The sequence below is a fragment of the Gavialis gangeticus genome, unplaced genomic scaffold (genome assembly GCF_001723915.1).
Source record: "Gavialis gangeticus isolate Ggan-Ray unplaced genomic scaffold, GavGan_comp1, whole genome shotgun sequence".
Classification (NCBI taxonomy): domain Eukaryota; kingdom Metazoa; phylum Chordata; order Crocodylia; family Gavialidae; genus Gavialis; species Gavialis gangeticus.
Genome location: NW_017729025.1, coordinates 143,820,613 through 143,843,280, shown reverse-complemented (window position 1 = coordinate 143,843,280; position 22,668 = coordinate 143,820,613). Strand labels below are relative to the sequence as shown.

Sequence of the window (22,668 nt, the reverse complement as noted above, 5' to 3'; positions counted from 1 at the left end):
CCCCCCCCCGCAGCAGTTAGAGGGAGCTCCAGGCTCCCCTGGGTGCCAGCTCCAGGCTGGCAGGAAGCATGGGGGCTGGTTCTGATCTCTGTGGGGTGGGGGGAGAGCTATTCTGGCTGCTAGGCAGCTGCCTCCCAGCCACATGGATGATGGGACCTGTCCCAATTGGGGTGGGTCCTGATCTCCATGTGGCTAGCAAGCAACATCATACTGAACTGGGAAAGTTTTCCCCTGCCCCATGAAGATCTCCCCACCCACTGTGGCCCCCTGCTGCCTAGGTTGACCAGGAACAATTTGCTCCTGGTCAGTGTCTACACATGCATTTCAGCACATTAATTTAATGGGCTGATTTCTAGTACCTGTATTTACAGGCACTAGAAAACTGCACATTAGACTAATCTACTGCACAGTAATTGCTGTGTACATGTAGACAGTGATGCTTTAGTGCGCATTAAATTAGTCTAATTAATAGTAAAGCATCTCATGTAGACATGCCCAGAGGGTCCTTGTTATACCACAATGATGAGTGCTTTAGATGTACCTAATAGAGTATCATACTGTAGAAAGAAGTAGTTAGCTGTGTTGGCTTGAAGTCAGGCAGAGGGAGAGTAAATATTTTATAGGGTGCATAACTAAATAAGGTAAATATATAACACAAGCTTTCATAAACTTGAGCTCATTTCATCAGATGCTATGAAAGGGCTGCACAGAACAGTGTGTGAAGTGGAGTGGGGTTTGAATACAAAAAGTGGGAAAAGAGGGGGAAGTGGAAGGGAGAAGCATAGAGATTCTTATTCTGGAAATGGGATAAGACTCCATAGTGCCTATTTAAAATGCTGTAATTTGTGGATGTAGTTTGTTTCCTCTGCAGTTTCCTGTCAAACTCTTCTGAGGCAGTGACATTAAAAAAACCCCAAAAAACAGCAGTCCTGTGGTCCATATCATACTCTCAGCAATACACAGATGCCTGATAGGCAAGTATCCATTCTTTCAAATATAAATGAATTTTTGAGAGAGCATCAATGAAATGATTTGATGACTGGTTAAAGAGCAGTGTGACCAATGTCGGAAGAAAAAGCATTTATCTGAAGAAACATCTATTCTGAGCTGGGTTCCCCATGCATTTGCACAGTTGATTTCCCACATCAAGTAGTTGCTTTGGGAAGCATTGTCTGTTTTTGGAGAAAGTGAAGTGATTATCTGTGACAGGAGAAGACAGCTTTTGGAGTTTGTGGCTGAGTCACGCTGGAGGGAAGAGATGTTTGTGCAGCAGCAGAGGGCAAGAAGCTAATGTTTTAATTTTGTGCATCTCAGCACCATGTTTTTGGCCAGGCTAGTATTGGATGGGAATCCAGGTGGAAGATGAAGAACCCAACATGACTGACTTGGTATATTCTGTGTTTTCATGGTTTTGGGAGCAGTGGGGCACAATATACAGCCAAGATTAGAATGCCTCAGCTACCTTTTACTGCAGAGAATGAACTGGACTCTGACCTTACCCAAGGTATAAACAGCCAATTTGGAAATCAGCTAGTGGACAATAAAACATGTCAATAGACACTTTGGACTGAGTAGCATCCCTATTTGGATATTGATGTTAGTGAGAGAATCTGGCCTGAGGAACTGATACATAAATCTGGCTAGGTTTGATGTGCCACTGGAATTGGTGTGCCTATGACTAATCTAGGGAAAAGGACCTTGACATGCGCTTGACAAGACAGTGGGTTGAGTTCAAATCCAATCCACTCTGAAGCTGAACTGAAATCTAAGCTGTTTGCAATTAGCCAAAGGCTGCCTGATGCAAAGGTAACCCAGATACCCCCAGGTAGCTGGCAGGAGAATATTCTCATCACCGTCAGTAATGGCAGCTGTAGTGCCTCCTGCTCCTGTGAGTTTAAAAGCTGAACTAGAATCTGAGAGGGCAGGAGGAGAGAGAGAAAGTATGTATGTGTGTACATGCATGTGCCTCTTCCAGGATGTCTGCTGCTATTCCCCAAAGCACAGCATACACATGGTGATGCAGAAAGTGGAATACAGGCCAAGTCAGCATCATCCAGCTTTTCCTGTTGGCGTGTCTGTCTCCTTTATTAATAAACCATTTCAGAAATATAGGCCAGTTCTGTATAAGCTTTACAGCATATCTGGCTTGGGTGCAGAAATAGCCACAGCATAGCATGCCCATATTTTGATCTTGCCTCTGCTGGTATAAAGTCACAGTAAAATGATCTGCACATAAATTAATAAGGTTTCCATAAACTTAGGTTGCCCCAAGGGGGAGCAGAGTCTGGCCCTAAGCTAGTATAAATGGTGAAGTAAGTGGATCATTGTTGTTCAGTGTTCTAGTTCACAAGAGGGTTTAATAGATTTCATAGACACTAGGGCTGGACAGGACCTTGGAAGATCATTGAGTCCAGCCCCCTGCCCCAGGGGCAGGAAGTCAGCTGGGGTCACAAGATCTCAGCAAGATAAGCATCCAGTTGACTCTTAAAGGAGTCCAGAGTAGATGCTTGCATCACCTCTGGTGGCAATCTGTTCCAGGCCTTGGGGGCTCGGACAGTAAAGAAGTTCTTCCTTATGTGGGTTGATGTGGAGCCTGGAGCTAATCTGCAGCAGCACTAGGTTTTATGTGGTCTCAAATACTGTCAAGTCCAGTCCCTGATAAAAATGCAGTGGTGAATCTGCTGGCAGCTCTCTCTTCTCCCACACACAGGTGGGGAATGCAGCTGCCTCCCTGGTTCTTCCTCCCAGGACTCTGCATATAGAGAAGAGTTCAGGATCCTGGGGAAAGGAAGGACAGAGAGCAGCAGATTAAGGACTCTGGACTTTCAGAAAAAAACAGACTCGTTTGAGGAACTCCTGGGCAGAATCCTTTGGGATGCCAGTCTGAAGGGGAGCAGAGTCCAGGAGAGCTGGCTGTACTTTTAAAGAAGCCTTATTCAAAGTACAGGAACAAACCATCCCAATGTGCAGGATAGGTGTGCAGTATGAACTGTGTAATGGGTTTTTAGTGTGCTTTGAGCTGCCAAGGGAACCACAGGGCCACTTAGCAGTGTTGGGAATGGAGTTATAGATACAATGGACATTTATTTATTTATTATTTTTGCAAATAAATAAAAGACTAGCAAGTACAGCAGAAGACCAGCTTGGCTTAGTAGTAAACTAAATCACAAAAAGGAAGCTTAAAATAAGTGGAAACTTGGACAGATAACTAGGGAGGAGTATAAGAGCATTGCTCGAGCATGAAGTCAGGAACGCCAAAGTGCAATTGGAGTTGCAGCTGGCAAGGGATGTGAAGGGTAACAAGAAGTGTTTCTACAAGTATGTTGGTAGCAAGAGGAGAATCGGGGAAAGTGTGGGTCCATTACTAAATGAGGGAGGCAAATTCGTGACAGAAGATGCAGAAAAGGCTGTAATACTTAATGCCTATTTCAACTGAGACTTCACAGGCAAGGTCAGCTCCCAGACTACTGCACAGGCAGCAGTTTGGGGAGGAGGGGAGCAGCCCTCAGTGGTGAAATAACAGGTTAGGGACTGCTTAGAAAATCTGGATAGGACTGGATGGGATGCACCCAAGGGTGCTGAGGGAGTTGGCTGATGTGATTGCAGAGCCACTGGCCATCATCTTTGAAAACTCATGGTAATCAGGAGAAGTCCTGGATGCCTGGAAAAGGGCAAATGTAGTACCTATATTTAAGAAAGGGAAAAAGGAGGATCCAGGGAACAATGGACCAGTCAGTTCCTGGAAAAACCATAGAGCAGATCCTCGGAGAATCCATTTGTAAGCACTTGGAAGAGAAAAAGGTGATTAGGAACAGTCAGCAAGGATTCATCATGCCTGATCACCCTGATTGCCTTCTGTGATGAAGTGACTGGCTCTGTGGATGTGGGGAGACTGGTGGATGTGGTGCACCTTGATTTTAGCAAGGCTTTTGTTATGGTCTCCCACAAGAATCTCCCAGGCAAGCTAAGGAAGTACAGGCTGAATGAATGGACTGCAAGGTGGATAGAAACCTGTCTGGAGCATTGGGCTCAGAGTAGTAATCAATGGTTCAATGTTTAGTTGGCAGCTGGTATCAAGTGGAGTACCCCAAGGGTCAGTCCTGAGTCTGGTTTTGTTCAATGTTTTCGTCAGCAACCTGGAAATTGGCATAATGTGCACCCTCAGCAAGTTTGCGGATGACATGAAGCTGGGGGGAATAGTAGATACGCTGGAGGGTAAGGCCAGGATTCAGAGTGCCCTAGACAAATTGGAGGATGGGGCCAAAAGGAATCTCATGAGGTTCAACAAGGACAAGCACGAAGTCCTGCACTTAGGAGGGAACAATCCCATGGCACCAGTACAGGCTGGGGGCTGACTGGCTGGGCAGTAGCTCTGCAGAAAAGGACCTGAGGGTTATAGTGGATGATAAGCTGAATATGAGCCAGCAATGTGCCTGTGTTGTCAAGAAGGTTAATGGGCTGCGTGGGTAGGTGTGTTGCCAGTAGGCTGGGCTGGGGGATATGACTTGGGAGGAAAGCCTGAGGGAACTGGTCTTATTTAGTCTAGAGAAGAGGAGACTGAGAGGGGATTTAATAGCAGCCTTCAGCTACCTGAAGTGGGGTTCAAAAGAGGATGGAGCTGGACTGTTCTCAGTGGCAGTAAATGACAGAACAAGAACCAATGGTCTCAAGTTGCAGCAAGGGAAGTTTAGGTTAGATACTGGGAAAGAAATTCTCACTAGGAAGGTAGTAAAACACTGAAACAAGTTACCCAGAGAGGTGGTAGAAGCTTCATCCTTGGATGTTCTCAAAACCCAGCTAGACAAAACTTTGGCTGGGATGATCTAGTTGGGGATAGTACTGCTTTGAGCAGGGGGTTGGACTAGATGACCTTCTGAGGTCCCTTCCAAACCTAACTTTCTATGATTCTAAGAGGAGAATGCCAAACCTCTGGGTTCAATGCACATGGAGAAAAGGATTGGCAATGAAGCATCTAATTCCCCCCCCAACCCAAGCACCAGAGAAACCCTGGTAAAGTGAATGGAGTCAAAAGCCCTAGGACCCCTCTCCATGACAGGTTGTAGAAGAAGCAGATACCATCCTGATAATGCTAAGTGTGTGGGAGTTGAAGCAAAGTCTGATGTTGTGTGATGACAGCTCTGGCCATGTGACGTGCAGTGGATGATGCCCAGCTCCTCAGATTTTTTCCCTTGCCCCCCATCACCCTGGCCTACAATTTCTGTAGATGAAATTTCTGGTTCAGCAAAATTGATGTTCCATAAATGGTGGTTTTTGCTCCTCTGAGTTCCCTGAAACAATGTGGAAAGAAACTCCGTGCCTCTTTCTTTGTGCGCTGGGCGGGGTCGGGAGGGAATTTGCACCCTGATATTTCAATTACAGTAAAAGTTTTGACCATGGTTAATCCTGTTTGTGGCAGGGCCTTTATTAAAATGTTATATAGAATCCTATCTAGCTCTTCAATGGGCAACTGTACAAGTCTAAGGTCCAGAGAATTGGCAAGTCAGCTCACTATGTGTGTATGAAGCCTGGAATTGGATATTCTACTTCTACCACTACTCCAAGAGATCCAGCTGTGTGGACATTAGCTAAGGATGGTATAATTATGAGGCAATCATCCCACTCCCTAAACCCAAAACATATTCTGAGTACTTTTGTACATGCATGGTACTTTAGCAGGGATAAATAGCCTTTACAGTGCATTCCTGACACTACTTCTCAGTCACAGGACAGAGTCTGTAGGAGGGGAATTGACAAGGTTTCCACCTCTTTTCTAGCAACTGCTCCCAGATATGAATGACTTTGCCTTTCTTGATGTTGCAATCTCTTGATGACAGGCCCCTGGTAAACTGTTTAAGATCCTTCAAATCCAGTGGGAAGACGCATGAATCAACATTAGCATCCTCCTGTAAGCAAACATCATGAGCCTTGAGGCGACGATCATCCAGCATCAACTTTGCTGGGCCAGTTGCATCATTCAGATGTGCAACTCCAGAATCCCGAAGCAAGTTTTATTTTCCCAACTCAGTCAAGGTGTATGCTCAAGGGAAGGGCAGAGAAAGCACTTTAAGGTTGTCCTTAAGGCCAACTTGAAAAAGGCAACATCAGCATCTACTCATGAGGGACTATCCCCCAGGACCAACCCAAAAGGAGGAAGAGTTATCTGCAAAGATCTCAATACTCTGAAACCTCACGATGACGAGAGGAGATGGAAAAGTGGGAGCAGCAGAAACAGCATGTTGCAGACTGAATCAAGAGAGCAGAACCACCCACCCCATATGGAAACAAACACATGCTCAAATTGCAGTGGAACCTGTTGATCCTGACTTCATCAGCCATCTCTGGATTCACAGATAAGACAATCGTGGAAGACAATCATCCTCGATTACAAGGGATTGCTGCTGCTACTGAACTGGCAATGGCCGACCAGCAATAGCAGCTTTCCCCTAATCTGAAAGGATTCTTTGCAAGAAATCAGGAAGTCCTTTGAGGATCTAATTTCCTGAGTTCATTAGTTTTTTTTTTTATAGGCCTGAATCCACTAATCTGAGTAAAGCAAATATAAATGGAGCAGCTATGATGCAGGATCTCCTTTGCTACCACACATGGCAACCTATGCAGTATGGTTGCTCATCTCATTGGCTTGGGGCTATGCTGTTCATGTAAATGAAGATGATAAGGAATCCTGTTTGCTGGTTGTAGTAACTGCTGTCTAGTTTTACCCAGGCAGACTTTGTTCCTGGGGGCTGAAAGCTGGTAGAAAAAAAGGAGTCTTGTTCCTTGGGTTCTCTTCCTCCCCACCACGCTTTCATTTGATGAGCAGTGCATAGGTAAGAGTGGAACGTACATTGCTGCCTGTGTGTGAGTATGTTATCTACATCCTGTACAAACAAGGAAGTGCAAGTGCCTTGTCATGCCTGTGTTCAGGGTTGGTCAGATAAGGAATATGGTTTTACAGCCTATTAGTATTTCTCTAATCAGTTTTATTGGTTGTGGAACTAGGTTGGGCTTAGAGCTACACCTATGGGGAGAGTTGTCATCAGGAACTGGGTATTGCCAGGCCCTTGCATTGGAGCCTTCACTTCTAATCCCAAGATAACTTTGTTTCTTAGAGTCCATTACCTAGAGTCAGTTATCTGGACCCGCCCTGCAGTTACTGTGTGAAATAGCAGACTAGAACGGGCAGGAAACGAGAAGCTGGTTACTTGTACTACAGCAATGCCACAGGCTCTGATTTGAGATCAGAACCTGTTGGGACTGGGTGCTATGTATATGCACAGCGAGAGACAGTCCCTGTCTCTAGGAGTTTCGTTGTGATGCAGTATTTTGTTTGAACTGACTTGAACCCAAGGGGAACAGAGCATTGAATTTATGAAGGCTGAAATTTTGGCCAGCAAAATGCCATTAAAGCTCTGACATACAAAAAACTAGAACTCTTGGTTCCAAAATGATACCTCTTATTAGACCAACTGTAAAATGGTAAGAAAATTGTCCTTTTCTGCAAGCTTTTGGGATCAAAGACCCTCCATCAGGCTCTGGGAAAAGTGTAGATGGTACAAAATGGTAAAAAGTATGCATAGGTAGGAAATAAACTTCATTTTTGCACAGAAGGAGCTGAAGGTTGTTCCTCTGGGTCCATGAGAGTGTCTTTGAGCTGTGTTGAGTAGCTCTTTGATGTGTCAATCAGGTGGAATTCCTTCCCTGGAGGTGTTAGATAGCAGGCAGGGAGGCTAAAAAACTTCCTTGTTCTGCAATGAAGTTTAAAATCCAAAAATCAGCTAAAATTCAGCATCTTTCATGTTTCAGGGGTGTACTTGGTAGCTATGTTGGTCTGAGACCAAAGGTATCATTTCGGCACCCAGAGTTCTAGTTTTTTGTATGTTTTTTTTTTTTGTCTCGGATCAACACGGCTACCAAGTACACCCATTTAAAGCTCTGATGCCTGGGAAGAAACTGCCCTTCTGATAGCTCCAGGTTCTGTGATCCCTGGCTCTGTAGGTCTGTTTTGGATACTGGTGAAGAGATTCTTGGAGAATCCTTTGTGATGAGCAGCCCCTTGGAAGTAGCAGGAAAGATGGGGTCTGCATCACTTTTCTTGGCAGTACAACCAGAAGGGAATGGGTGCTGCTGGGAGAGGAGTTGGTTCAAAGGCGATGAAAAATCAACAGACCACCTGGCACTCTGGGCATGGGAGCAGTGTGGTACCTCTGTGGGGTGTTTTGGAAGGAGCCAGGGAATTTTGTACAAGAAAATAGTGCAGCACCTGCTAGGAGCTGTTCCTTGAAAAATCATAGATGGGAGTGGGCAGGGGGTAGGAAAACCAGGAGGAACAGCTTCAGGTTTTTTTCTTTATTCTGTAGTAGTTGGGTATTGCCCATGGCTAAAAATGGACGCTAGTTTGAGATGCAGTGGGGCTCCGTAGTTCTAAGAAACCTCCCAGGTGTCTGACTGGTAGGTCTTCCCTCTGAGCTCTGGGTTAAACTGATTGTTTAGACCTGGCATGAGGAAATTTTCCTCCAGGTAAGATTGGCAAGGACCACTGAAGTTTTCTGTCTTCCTCTGTACTGTGGGACACAGCCCATGTCCTAGGATCATCTGGGTGTATTTTACCTATCCAATTCCCTGGCGTTGCAAGGGCTCAAGGCACTAACAGTGCTGTGCACTCTTCCTCTGGGCCTTCAGTTAGAAGCTTTTGTTTCTGAATGCAAAATCTTACATGTTAGGGGGTGTCTCATGGCAGTGGTGAGCAGAGGAGGCCAGAGTGGATGTATGAACCCTTTTGGACAAAAAAAAAATACCCATTACATAGCAGTCTGGTTACAGATGGCTGCCCTCATGATTTACATAGTTCCTTCCGGTCCAGTATTTCACACTGAAACCCTTTTATGTTTCAGACAGGAGGAGCTGAGTGGTGCTTTACAGAGAAAGTGTTTGCCAAATATGGGTATATGCAGCACATAAAACTGCATACAGATTTTCTTCTGGAGAGCAGCATCTTAAGCTTCCCAGTTAGCTTGCTGCTTTTCTGTGTGAACTCTGTTGCTGCAAGAGGCAGGGACTGCACAACTCTAGTAACCACATAGGAGACAGAAGCAGCTGCCTGGTAGCAGTGCGTACAATCCCTGGCTGTGCCTTTCTTTATTCTGTATTCTGCCTTTGGCAGACGTCCATCAGGATTATGATCTGTTCTGATGACCACTGTATAAATAATCAGACACAAGCCATCCCTGAAAGAGCAAGGGCATAGGCAACTCCTTTAGAATGAAGAAATACTGGCCCTTCTGTTTGAGTTGAATGTGTGGTATTTGAAAACTCAAGTTACTGACTTTTGAGCTGTGGGTGCATCTGTTTAGCTGCTTCCTGTGGTTCCTCCTGTTTCCTCTCCTGCTTGGTCTATTCTACTGCAATAGCAGCTTCTGCCTACATGCTGTTGAGGTACTTATTGGTGACCTCTAGTGGCCAGTGGTGACTAAGATGCCCAAACCAATAGCACAACAGCTAAAGGAACTTGATCTGTCTTGTGTGTCATTAAGTAAAGTATGTCACTTAATCAAATCCTGCTTTTATTGGATATGCGTTTAATGGCATAACAAAAATCAGTTTTATGCTTGCTGCTTATTTGTGTAAACTCTTCAGCCCCACTGTGGACTCCAACTTACTTGTCCCTTTAGCTGTGTAGTTACTGAACCTGACAAGGAGTCTCCTTTTTAAGACTGCTATTAGGCTTAAGACAGTGAAAACAGAAGTTAAGGAGCCTTAAGGAAGTGGAAAAAGCTTAGCGCACACAGTTCTAGTTGAAGTGTTCTTACTGTGGATTTCCAGTAAGCATGCTATGCGTAAATGAGGTACTACACTGTATAAACAGGGCAATACCAGGTAAAAAAAGGCATATTAAACCTACTGCTGGAGCTGGGTAGACAGACTTTCCCATACCTACTCTTCTGCTATTGGAATAAATAAGTCCTGTGCTGAGCTCCTCCATGATAGCTTGGAAGGTCTTTTGAGTTGTGGTTTTCTTATCAAGATTGAGATGCAGTTTGACAACAGTAAGAACCTTTATAGAAGAGAATACCTGGCAGCAAAGGCTCATATAGCCCTTTAAAATATAACAAGAACTAGTGCCTGGCAGCTGAATCCAGATAAATCAAATCCAATGCATTTAACACCAGCTAGCTTCTATGGCTGTAGTCCCTCCCTTTGCTGGCCGATGGACAAGAACAGGAAGCAAGCAACTTCTTGGGGGGCATACTACACTTTCCCCCCCTCAACCTAAAGAAATATTTGTAGAAACCAAGTCTTCCCATAGTTGTAAGCAATGTTTCCTGTTAAGTCAAGGGTTTTGAGGACCACTACTTTAAAACAGGCCATCAAGCAAAATAACAGACTTCTGTTTATTAAAGCATTAAGAAAAAAACTTGGTGCCTCTGGAAGGTGAACACAAGTTGTTGGTTTCCCACTAGGGGTAATTGGAGAAGTTGTATGGCCTGGAGCAGGCACATCTTGTTATGTGGTCTGTCTCTTCTGGCCTTGGACTCTGCATCAGTCACTCTTCAGTAGCTTAAAACCCCCCCATTCTATCAGTTTGTTTAATGTATTAATTAAAGGGAGCCAAGGAATATGGACTTACTAGGACAGCCCTATGTCCCTGCCCTGTGATCCTAAATTCCATATGTGAAGGGTCAGATTCTGGACCGGAGACCAATATAGTTTCAGTAGCACTGATCAGAAAAAAGGGTAGTATGCTTTCTATTAATTCAGAATCAAACTAGAAGCCTAACATTAGGTTTCTACTGTTGCTACTACTCCTAGAAGCACTAACAAGCATTTAGCAAGGATCCAGTGACTTAAAACTTCCTTTTCAAAACACAAGGATGAGTCTTTATTTTGAATTTTAGCAGCTTTTAGTGTAACTTACTACTGCTAATCAGTTACCATTCTGAGAATTTTTTTTCTAATCCTCTTGAGAGAGACTGACCTTAGGAAAGCCAGCATTTGAGGGGGTACGGGAAACAATTGTTATAATACCTACAGATTTTATAGCATTTGAGAAGTGACAGTTAAGTTAGTTTATAAACTGAGTTTCTCTACAAATCTTTAGAACAGCTTTTTGGGGTTGTTTATGATTAACTTGTAGGGAAAAATCAGCTAGAAAAAAAGAAAGCACCAGGAATACTGGTACACCTGTTATGGCAGGAAAGAATTACTAGATTTAAAAGCTAATGAGAAATTAAGACACTTCTGTGACAGTGGAGAAAATTCATTTTAATGCTACCTGTTCCCCCTGTCTAAAGTAAGAGCTTTTAAAAAGCACTCCAATTCCAAGAGGCAGCTTTGTCTCTTTGTAAAGCCTTAAGGTGCTTGGTTTGCATCTTTGATTTGGTTGATCACAAAATACACAGCATGAAACATCAGAGAAGACTTGACTGCAGAATTCAGTAGGGTTTATTCTACAAATACTTTGATCAATGCCAGCAATACAAGTATGAACTGTCATTAAAAATACAAGTCAGTATAAAGATTCCAATTAGTATATAATGCAAGGTGATTCACAGTTTCAAAACTGCTAAAGAAATAGTCAAAGTCAGTTTGTTGGACCATGTTACAAAAGTACTGAAACAAAACTATTAGGAAACACAATTAAGGGAAGGTACCTAGAAGAAGAAATATGTAACTTGTGAGGGAGGGGGTAACAGCTCCCCTAACTTGAAGAGAGATTTGTACTTTATTGCCACAATCCTTGGAAACGCAACGTGAAGTGCACAGCATCCTCACTTGCTCTCTTTTTGGACCAACCTGCTGTTTTTCAGCATTTTTCCCTCGCGTTTAATCCAGAGTATGTTCAGGCAGTGAAAACCAAAAGAATGGCCAAGATCCCTTCGGGTTCATAAATAGCACACCTATACACTGAAACTTACTGAGCAGTTTGCCAAATGCTTTCGGAAGGAGTAGATACTGCTGATTTGTTCTATGTTCACAAACCCTCTCCTTGCATGATTTTAAAGCCAAGTGAGATTATTGCTAAAGTTTCAGTGCAATCTCTTACGTGAATTTGTCACCATAGCTGCAGGCACTATTAGAATAGAACTAGGCTAGTTTTCCTCAGCCCAGCGCTGTAGTTTGATGAAAGCATGCATCAATTCAGATGTGTACTTGGTTGGGGAATAGATATTTTGGAACACTGCTTTTTTGGTGGCTCATTAAAAAGAAAATGAAGACTTACAACAGTGGTAATATTCTATTAGCCAACTACTGAATATCTTTCCACCACTGTAAACCTGTTGAAATCCATGGGATTAGGGCCAGGACAAAATTGTATTTATTAAAAAACCAGGTAACTTTGTTTATAGGCAGTATAACCACAGACTCACTAGAATTGCAAGTGAATACCTCCTTTTTAGTGAGAGTCCTTACCTCCCACACAGATACTATTATATCCACACTTCAGCTCATTCACAGTGAAGTTCCACCATCCTGGCTTAACACACTGTCTCACTGAACCCTGTCATCTGTGATGTAGCAAAACCATGTTACATTACCACACAGCAGATGCCATGCAGCTGTCTGCAAAGCAGACAGTGGAAAGCTAGATTAACAATGCAGACACAGCGACACAAATGGAAATTCTGATTTTTACCAAAATATTAGCAGAAATTGTCACCTATAAAGAGATGCCAGTCAGAGAGCCCCTCCTGCATAAATGGAGTAACATAATTAGTAGAAAAGGAAAGCCACAGACAGATTCTGCTGCTGTATAAATATTCACTTTTAGAAGATTTCCTACTAATTTAACATTGAACAGGGGCTCCTCATTACAGTGCTCAAGCCACTGTGGGGTAGAGGTCAAATGCTCCACTACATGGCTATGCTTGGTTTTAAATACATAATGGTGTTGCATCTTAATTCTGTAACAGTCTCATTTAATCCAAGTTAAAAAAAATTAGTAGCCCAACTGTATGGGCTCTAACTGTCAAGGTAAGACAACATAATACAACATGTGTCATTAAACTGCATCTATTATATAAAACAGATTTACTTTTTTCTAAGTGAAATATTTCATACAAGACAGGCAGGTCTTAGATAAACAGTGAGTTAATTCTATTTGGAACAAAGTATGGCACATATTCCAGGTACCTATGGATGCTGTGCATTCACACACTTTTCAACGATTATCAATTCGCCAAAAAAATACTCAACAGGGAAGAGCAGAGAAAAGCAGATTTAAGAGAAATAACTTTATTTCTTATAAGAGGTGAAAATAAGTGACTCTTTTTTGTAAGAAACTTTATTTTGAACTTTTACTTTTAAAAATGCATTCTCTCTTCCAAACCAATGCCACCTTTGTAAAAAAACAAACAAACAAAAAAACCAAAAAACTGCAACAGCACACGCTTGCACTCAAAGGAAAACATGCAAACTTGATGGCTGGAAAAAAGAAATTCTGCATAAAAATCCCAGATGTTAGGCAAAGGTGTGTGCCCCCATATGCCTTCAGGGACTCCACACCACAAACAGCTTTCAGTGCAATGTCTCTTGCTTCCAATTTATGGGGAAACATATGGCAGAAGCTTGTCTTGTGACAGCTAATCTCTCCAGCTGTCTGAAGCAAAAAGAGTCTCGGCTATTTTTAAAATAGTTTGTTAAACCTTGGTTTCAGTAAGTACAAACAGAATTCAATAAAATGCCAGAATCCAGTGAAGAAAAACATTTGAATTCTACCCTGTGCCATACACTTAAAAAATTAGACAAAAAATGGATTTTTTCCATTAATACACCCTTTTTTAAAGTTTATTTCTGAAAGCAGCTCTTTTTACGCAAATCAAAAGCAGTTCCTGAGTAACTGCAGTAAACAGTGTCTCTTAAATATTTTTGCCTCTCAGCTTTTCTGTTTTGGTTCTTCCATATTTTCTCCCTAGTTTTCAAGTTTAAATCAGTTTCTTTCCGAAAACGTGCAAGTTCAGTTAGCATCATTTCCAGAAGTCCACGCACTGCAGGTGTTCCTGCAATGTCTATAAGATCTGCATATATGCTAGGTTGTATTCCTATAGCTATTGCAGATTTTTCTCTCAAACCTTTACAGTAGGAATCTTCACGTTTTCTTTAACATACGCCGGGTTTGCCACATGTGGAACTTATTGTAGGCTGTCTGCAACATCTCTTCTATATGACTTACCAACTGAAAAGGTAGAGACAAAAAGGAATCTTCTCAATAACAGAAGCATGCCCATTCCCCACCAACCTTAAAAGATGACCCCTAGGATGGAGTTTGCCCCTCTCACAACTCATAAAAATCGGAGTCATTTCACTAAGTCAGAGGAGATGCATGAGGGCGAGAGGTAAGAATCAGGCTCCATTTTTCAGTTATGAAATATTTAAAGAGGTTTGTGTCACTTGTCTTCAGAGTATGGGTGAAGACAGTGGATGCACAGCTGCACCTATGTAGTCTCCACCTGAATGCTGTAATTAGTACTCCAGAATTGGTGGAAATTATATGCGTTAGCCAAAGAGGTCATCTGTAATTAGGACCACAAGTGAGATTAACAGTCTATCCCAGAACAGTAGTTATAACCCTATATCCTTTTTTACACCAAGCTCATGAGCCTGGTGTTTTCCAGGACAAGACAATGAAATGCACTGACCAACCTACAATTTTAAATTTAAGGCCCTAACGCATTACACTTTTAAGACCTGATTCTTCAGCTAATCATGTCCTAAGCAGTGATCTGGCCACACATTCAGTCAATTAATCTCATGATAAAAGCAGGAATAAGCTACCAAGATATTCCACAAAAAATGTGCAATAACTTTGCTGCTGGTTCTTATCATGCCTTGACTCAAATGTGTGGCCAATGCTTCCAGCCTTCTGAGCACATACTTGCGTCAGCTGATTTGGGGTACTAGCTGGGAGAGGAGAGAACACTCCCCTGCCCCCAAAAGGAGTCCCGATCCACTGATGGAGCTACCAGGCATGGAAACACAGCATTTCTCACTCCCCCCACTGGGAGCTCCCAACACAGCAGGAGCACATGGTGCAGTGTTCGGAGCTCCCAGCTACAGGAGAGAAGACTGCTGGTGTAGGAGAAGCCTGGGATTGTGATCCAGGGCTCTATGGCATGATGAGGATCTGATGCTTGATCCCATAATCGCGCCTTCTGCCATGCAGGTGTGGCACAGCAGAAGGTACAATTCTTGGGATCAGACTCGGTCTGTCAGTCGCCTAATGCTCATTTTTCTCACTTACTCCTTAAATCAAAAGGAAACCCAAACCTGTCACCCTCTGAAAAGTGAGCTAGTTACGATATTCCTAAAGAATTTAAGATTCTTCCCCTCCATCCCCTTACGTTTGTGCTTAAATATTGTCTCCGGATTTTTTCTTGGAATGGGCAGAGCTTTGTAACTTGAAATCTTTCCAAATTACTCCTCATTTTCATAACCTGGAAAAGATAGAGAAAAAGGGAGTGGCACATGAACTATAAAGATTCTTTTTGCCTTTAGCAAAGTACTCCTATGAACTGAAAAGAAAATGTGAAGCAAAGTTTTTCTTTGGGTGGATGCACATTTGCAACGTTCAGAAAGCAATTGCTAAGTAATCACAATTATTAAAATATGAAACTCTGGTACAGCTACTCCTCGCTTAACGTTGTAGTTATGTTCTTGAAAAACACAACTAAGCAAAATGATGTTAAGCGAATCCAATTACATCACAGTAGTTGCCTACTAGTAGGTGGCGGCCAAACAACTTTATAACCGAACACTGCATGACTTTAAATGAGTATATTCTCTAATAGATCAGTGATGTAAGAACAAAACAATGTTAGCCAGGACAACATCAAGTGAGGAGTACCTGTACCACAGACATTCTTCTTAAGTCAACTTTTCAGCTCTTAAGGTAATGTCCTTCCAAAGCACTGCAAATTTTCATTCAGTAAAAGGTTGCTGGCAGAATATATGTAACATTGTTACACATCCCTTTGTCAAGCCAACAGGGTATTGTGGATTTTTTCTGGAGTTAACTTCTTGCAGCAGAAAGCCTGAAATGTCTGAATGCATAAATTTATCCAAAGGTATTGTCAGGTTATTCTAAAGGCCTTATTGTGCGTTACACTTACGGTATGTTTTATTTAGATCATACAAAGAACATTTTCCAAGCAGTTGCACAGCAGTGCTTATGATGATCTCAGTCTAGACATGGTTGGAGCTGGCTGTGTCGTAGACAATCAGCTGTTTGTTGGTGCCAGCTATACACCCCCCCTCCCCCAACAGCACTGGAGCTAGTTCAAAACCGATGTGGTAGGGGGGGCCAAGACCAACAATCAGCTGTTTCTTGGTCCGAGGCCCTGCACTGCACAAGCCCCTGACGAGAACTGATATCTCTACAGCAAGCCCAAGATAATGTAACACACAATACTGTCTAGAGATACCCCTCACCTGAAAAGTTTTAACTTTACTACCACACAACAGTACTATGCCCAAGTACTATGCTTGAATGCATGGATGCTCACCTTAAGTGCACTTAACACATCTTAAGGATAACATGTGACAAGGCCTAGTGAGATGGACTATAACTACTTTTTTTTTTTTGCCTGATCCAATGAAGGAGAATACTTAAGTGATCTGAACACAGTCAAACATCAAGACAGTGGCTGAGCTGGAACCAAACCATAGGAATTGATTCCTGGTCGCACACACTAATGTCTTTTTTGAAGGGCAACTGTTCTGAGAGGTGGCTAAGCCATTATGATTGTTTTAGGACTGTGTCCAAAGTTTTGTAAAGTATGCTTAGCTTAGGAAAGCTTTTTTCCTGGCTATACCTGCCACAATCAGCTTTGGATCTGGAAAAAAATTCAAGCTGTTTTCTTGAGGGTTGGCCTCATAAGTAACACATTCTAGGGTTAAGATAGCTAACATTTTCCATACTTGTCTAAATAGAAATGGGGCACTAAAAAGCACATTCGTGTCAGAGATGCTGAGAAAGAAAGTACTAGTTTTACCATGTCACTAGCTACTTTGCTAAACAGTGGTCTCAAACTAGCAAGCTCCTATTCAAGTTCTTTTACCTTTTCTTCTAGGAATGGTGTATTAACAGGAAAGCAGGACCAGAAGTGTCGCAGTAGCTCCCCTGCAGCCACATACAAGTGTTTCAGTTCAGACTGAACATCATTTGGCACCATCTCTACAACCAGAAAAAAATGCTTGTTACTAAATCCAGAAGTGTAAAATAAGAAGGTCTGGCTAACAGAGCCAAACTGAAATTTGGCAATAAATAAAGCTGACCTTCTACTTAGTACAGCATTTTGAGCCCTAGACCAGGGGTCTGCAATGTTTTTGGGCAGTGCCAAAACAGCCGCAACTTCAACTTGTAAGATGTTGGTGTGTCGGGGCAGATGGTGGGGGAGTTGCGCTGGGCCTGATCTTTGTGCAGCCCCAGCCCCTTCCCTGCCATCTGCCTTGAGGCATGCATGCCAAGCAAAATGCCTTTGCATGCCACAGGTTGCCTGTCCACCCCTACCCTAGACTGTCCCTATTTGTTAAACGTCAATCAAACTAATGAAAAATAATATATTAAGCAGTTCCTTTAAACTACAGCTCATTTAACAGTATTTGCTGTACTCTACCAGAGATCTTTCTTGATTTAAAGTTCACTGTATACAAATAGGTGTAACTTCTTAGGTGCTAAGACTCAGTGCAGTCATTAGACAGTGCTGTGGAACTTTGACCCAAAGCTGCTGGTGAGAGTCAGATCAGCACTTTATCAGCCTAGAGAAAATACTGCTCGCGCTCTCTCTCTCATTTTGTTTTTTTTTCTGTAGTTTCTCCTGCAGGGAACCCACAACATGTAGATGTACATTATGCTCAGGAAGTAGGCAGAAGGCCTCCTGGCTTCATCTGATTTTCCCCAGTGTGGGGATGGTGGGCTGGAAACAACCAGGCCCTTTGGTGGAAGCATAATAAATGCTCTTGAATTCAAGTGGCTTTAAAATGGTGCCCAATGTCATTTGCACTTTGGCATTTTACCGTATTTACTCAAACACAAGATAAGCCCCCACCAATCAGTGTGAAGAAAAAAGTCCCTTGGCCTTATAGTCGCATACCAGGAAACCACATCTATCATTGCAGCATGTGCTCAGTAATGGAAACCAGATATGAAGTTGATTAAATACAACCAACACTGAACTTGACTATAAAACACATAGCCTGTATTGAGCAAATATACCAATGGGGAGAGGTCTCTGGCATTCACGCCAAACGTGTGCAGCATGGCAGCTCCTTAAGTCTTGGAGTTTCCTCTGCATGCCCTCTGCTGCTGATTGGCAGAGGGCCCTGTTGCTTGCTGCTCACTACCTGCACTTGATGGCTGAGGTGAACTGCAGCTGCAGTTTCAGGTGTGGGTGGCAAGTGATGGGACCCCTCTGCCAATAAGCAGCTGCAGGGGGCCTGTGGGGGGAACTCCAAGATTAAAGAAGCTGCTGCACACTTCCAGCATGAATTCCAGAGTTCCCTAATAATGGAAACCTCTCACAAAGCTAAGTTAGTACAGCCCATCTAAATAAGATATATGATAATACCCACAGTATGCAGTCCCCTTCAGTGCCAACTCTTTCAAGTCATGGTGAGCCACTACACTGAATACATTTCAATTTCCTCCTCACTCCCACAACAGCTTCCCTTTCTTGCCCCATGCTCAATGATTCCTGTTGCTTCATCAGCCTTAAGCATCTGGCAAACATCACCAAATGGGGCCCCAAACAGTTCACCTGGAATGCCTCTGTCACCCCCTCTCAGCCTGTTGCATGCGATTATGTGGCCCCACCCTCCATGCGGCGGATCAGGACCAGGTTGCTCTGTGCCTCATCTGCATATACATTTTTGGAGGATCACAGGACTCATGGCAAAACACCCAGTTTCAATCATGGTGGAGGGAGAGAGGAACTAACTAGCACATGGGTCCTTTTTTGGATGCATCTGGAGTACACACATACTGAGCAATAGTGAGCTGTGGGGTCATTATGCCTTGAAATACTGTTATCTCTGTTGGGGTCCAATCCAATGTACTATATGGTAAATCATGAACCTTAGATTTAGGGCTTTACACTAATACCATGCATAGTTTGTACTTTTTTTTTTTTAAAGTAGGTACAAGAGTGCTGCTTAATGTGTTAATACCTGTGCTAAAACTTGCAGCAGTTTCAAAAAGGTAAAATGCACAAATTCTAGATGCTTGCAGTAATTTGCCTATATGGTAAATTATGTTTATCTCAAGGTCAGTGCTTTCAAATTTACCCCTCACTTCCATGTGCTCAGGGAAATCAGGGTCTGATGGTGAGACAGGAGGGGGGGAAACAGTGCAAGGGGCCTACCTTTCACCAAAGATTGTTTTCCCTGTTGTAGCAGTGGGACCAGGACAAATTCAAGGCAAACTGCCAATAATTAGATTCTATACCTGAAAATGATAAATTTATAAATTTTTCATATACAGAATCAAATTATTGTAGGAGAGTCTTATAATCAGGGTAATTTTTTATTCAAGTAAATATGGTAATTTCAGTTTGCTCAGCCAGTATCTCCTTCCCTGGGTAGAGACCTCTCACTTTTATTTAGAATGATAACTGCACCTTCAAACTTTTTTTTTTTTTTTAAACACTTGAGAGATTTTTAGACAAATATCTATTCCTGCATTTGCTTTGCCACCAGGCTTGGGACTGAGAAGTGAAAAAATAAGTTAATTCTCTCCACACATTTGGATAATTAGCTATACAAGCAATATGGAGTACTTACGGTTTATGGCTTGCTGTGTTCCACCCTGCATAAGTGCTCCCCCAGGTGATAGGGCTGTGATGGTGCTAGCAGCATCACCACTTGAAAGAACCTCGAAAAAACCAAAATTCTTATTTTTCCCCAGTCACTTGTGGTTTAAACAAAAAAATCAGGGCTAATCAAAATTTGAACTGCAAGGGCTCAGTTTAGCCACTGTCACTGATGAGAGGTTGACGTTCTAATTTAGGACTATAAAACAATATTCTTCACACTGTGCTGCAGAATTAGACACAGCTCAGGCATTAACCATCATTACCTATAGAAGTGTGTCCTGCCTCCCCCACAATAACAAGAATAATATTCATCTGTCTGTAAGTACTGATCTCAAACATGCTTGTAAGTATTAGTTCTTAAAACTCAGGATCTTGCCTATAGGGTGCATGTATGGGATATATTCAGCTTTTCTTTTTACAAGGCAATATAAATTAATAGAGACTTTTACTGTTCGTTGCAACTTGACTAAGGCTATTGGTGAACATTAAGACAGTTGCATGATTGGGGTCTGAGGAATTATGCCCCATTCCCCAAAACACATGATCTCCCATGGCAGACATGCAATTGTGGGGATGGGGTATAAAACTGCTCAGACCCTAAGGGAACAGCTGCCAGCAGGGGGAGGAAAGAGGCCACCTATAGATGGGGAGTGAGAAGCTCTCTGCTTTCTAGCTGTACCCCTGTACACATGGAAGCAGCTGGGGAGCCAAGAGTTCCTTACTCCCCAGGTGCCCTGTAACAAGAAGAGAGGCTGTGGAGCTAGGGCTCCCAGCTGCACTCCTGCTTTTTGAAGATCTGGGAGGCAGTGAGCACAACACTGGGGAGCCTTTCTGTGATGTCAGGCTCACGGTGCTCCAAATATTGAAAAAGCTGGTGCATAGCTAGGAGCTGCAGCCAAATATCTGCTTGCCTTTTATATCCCTGGGTGCTATAAGCCTGACACTGGGAATTGGGGAGCTCCCTCTTACCCCACTGCATGCACCTAGGTTAAAAAGCTGCCTCGTACAAGTGGCTCCTTCATCCCTACCTGCTCTTAAAAAAAAACATCTGGCTTCTTTGGGGGATAGAGCAGGGGCAACTGCGTTAGGGACCCAGAACTGCCTAGAGCCTGATCCTGCCAACTGGGCAGGGGTAGCTTTGTCCTGGCCTCCAGGGCTGCCTTGTGCCAGATCTGGAGGCTCATCCAAGTACCGGGATTTGGCACTGGGTAGCTCCACTCCTAGTCTGGACCCCAGGCTGTCCCATACAATCCTGAGGATCAGGACACACGCACATAGGGGCTGAATCTGTCTCATGCCCTAAGGCTTGCTGGGACCCAGCAGCTGAAAAAGTGGGGGCTGTATGTTAGGCCCTTGAAAGGCGCCAAGTTCTGGCAAACCTGCATCCTGCTGACAGCACTGGGACCAGCACAGCCCCTAGCCAGGTTCCAGACCTGGGGCTGCCTAGATCCCAATGCTGACAATCAACTGATGGGGCATGGCGCACATTCAATTTATGATGCCATACGAAGCTCCCACAAAAGATGTTACATACTTTCTGAGGAGTATCTTTGTGGCTCGTTTGCCATTTTATGACATCATAAATTAGATAAACAGTGTTGTTATTTATGACACAATTAACATGTCAATCACGCCGGAAACTTAAGTCTGTGGAATAAACAACTAACTGAGCTTTAATTTAGATTCAGTAATTCAGATTAGTAAAGAAACAGAAGGAGAAAGCTTTCACTGCTGACAGCCTGGTTCAGCCAAAGCCACATGCAGCCAGTCTATCATTTTAGGGATGGCTGGGTGAGTGGGGTCAGAGCCTGGGTGGTAGATCCTGGGGTGCCCTTTATTTACAAAAAGTGATCTTCACCATAAAAAGGTTGGAGACCACTGTGTTAGATCATTTTAGACCAGCAGACTGATTTAGCTGTACAACTTGTGCTGTGGTCTTATACAAAGTTGGTTTGGTGATACGTCAGAGGCTAAGGCCAGCAGTCACTGACAACGGTTTACACAGGGGCAGTCTGGCCTTTTTGCATTTTGTCCCAAACACAGAAGAAGAAGAAGAAAGCCAATTCCACTCTAGCTGGAGCTCTCTCACAGGTGCAAGAGGGCTATGTGACTTGCCCCATGGTATCTGTCAGTTTGCTGCTTAGTAGCTTACTTCCCCCAGGGTAAAACATTTTAAATAGCTGGAAATGGCTGGAACTAAAATACCACATTGTAACTGTTCACACTGAGGTAAGTTTTTCATTTGAAGGAGACCCAAAATTCTAAAACAAATTCCCCATAGTATATAATATAATGAACCAGGGAAAACGCATCAATTTACTTTGAGGGATCAAAGCTACAATTATTATTCCACTAAATGAAAAATTATCTTAGAGTTAGAAACTCTCTCCAGCATCAAGGGGACTTATTTTTTTTCCTACCTGAGTTAGTTTGGGTACATAGGCTTCCATTTCTTGTCTAATACTATGAAAAGAATTAATAATATCCTGACTGGTTGCATATTGCTGTGACTGAATTGGAGTTGGACCATGATAATACCTACAAAGGGAAAAAAATATGTATATAGACAGATACATACATAATATTGGTAACAAAGTCCTAATTCTCTGAACTCAGACTTAGCAACTGTGTATTTTTCAGAAATTCTATACCTGTAAGTAGGGGTGCACCAATAGAGATTTTTGGGGTCAGTACCTCTGGCCGAATTTTTAAGAAGCCGTATCAGCCCATACCGATTCAATTCTGATATGCAGCCACACAGTTTGGAGGCCAGCATCAGGTTGGTGAGTCTGGTGTGGAGGAAGGGGCAGGGGGAAGGGAAAGTGTTGGTGGGGGCAGATCGAGGCCCCTGCGGTGAGGGAGGGAG

The 22,668-nt window shown here is 43.1% G+C and overlaps 1 protein-coding gene across 2 annotated transcripts in view; it reads right to left on the bottom strand.

Moving 5' to 3' along the window:
- Window positions 1–11,411: 11,411 nt before the first annotated feature.
- Window positions 11,412–22,668, bottom strand: part of GTF2H1 (general transcription factor IIH subunit 1) — a 40,361-nt gene continuing 29,104 nt past the window's right edge. For both annotated transcript variants that reach the window (XM_019519685.1, XM_019519684.1), the window contains 5 exons: window positions 22,223–22,340; window positions 19,771–19,861; window positions 17,052–17,167; window positions 15,336–15,428; window positions 11,412–14,170 (listed from right to left, as the gene is read on the bottom strand). In XM_019519685.1, the coding sequence (XP_019375230.1) occupies window positions 14,084–14,170; window positions 15,336–15,428; window positions 17,052–17,167; window positions 19,771–19,861; window positions 22,223–22,340 (505 nt within the window). In that variant the 3' untranslated portion in view covers window positions 11,412–14,083. The remainder of the gene's footprint in view (window positions 14,171–15,335; window positions 15,429–17,051; window positions 17,168–19,770; window positions 19,862–22,222; window positions 22,341–22,668) is intronic.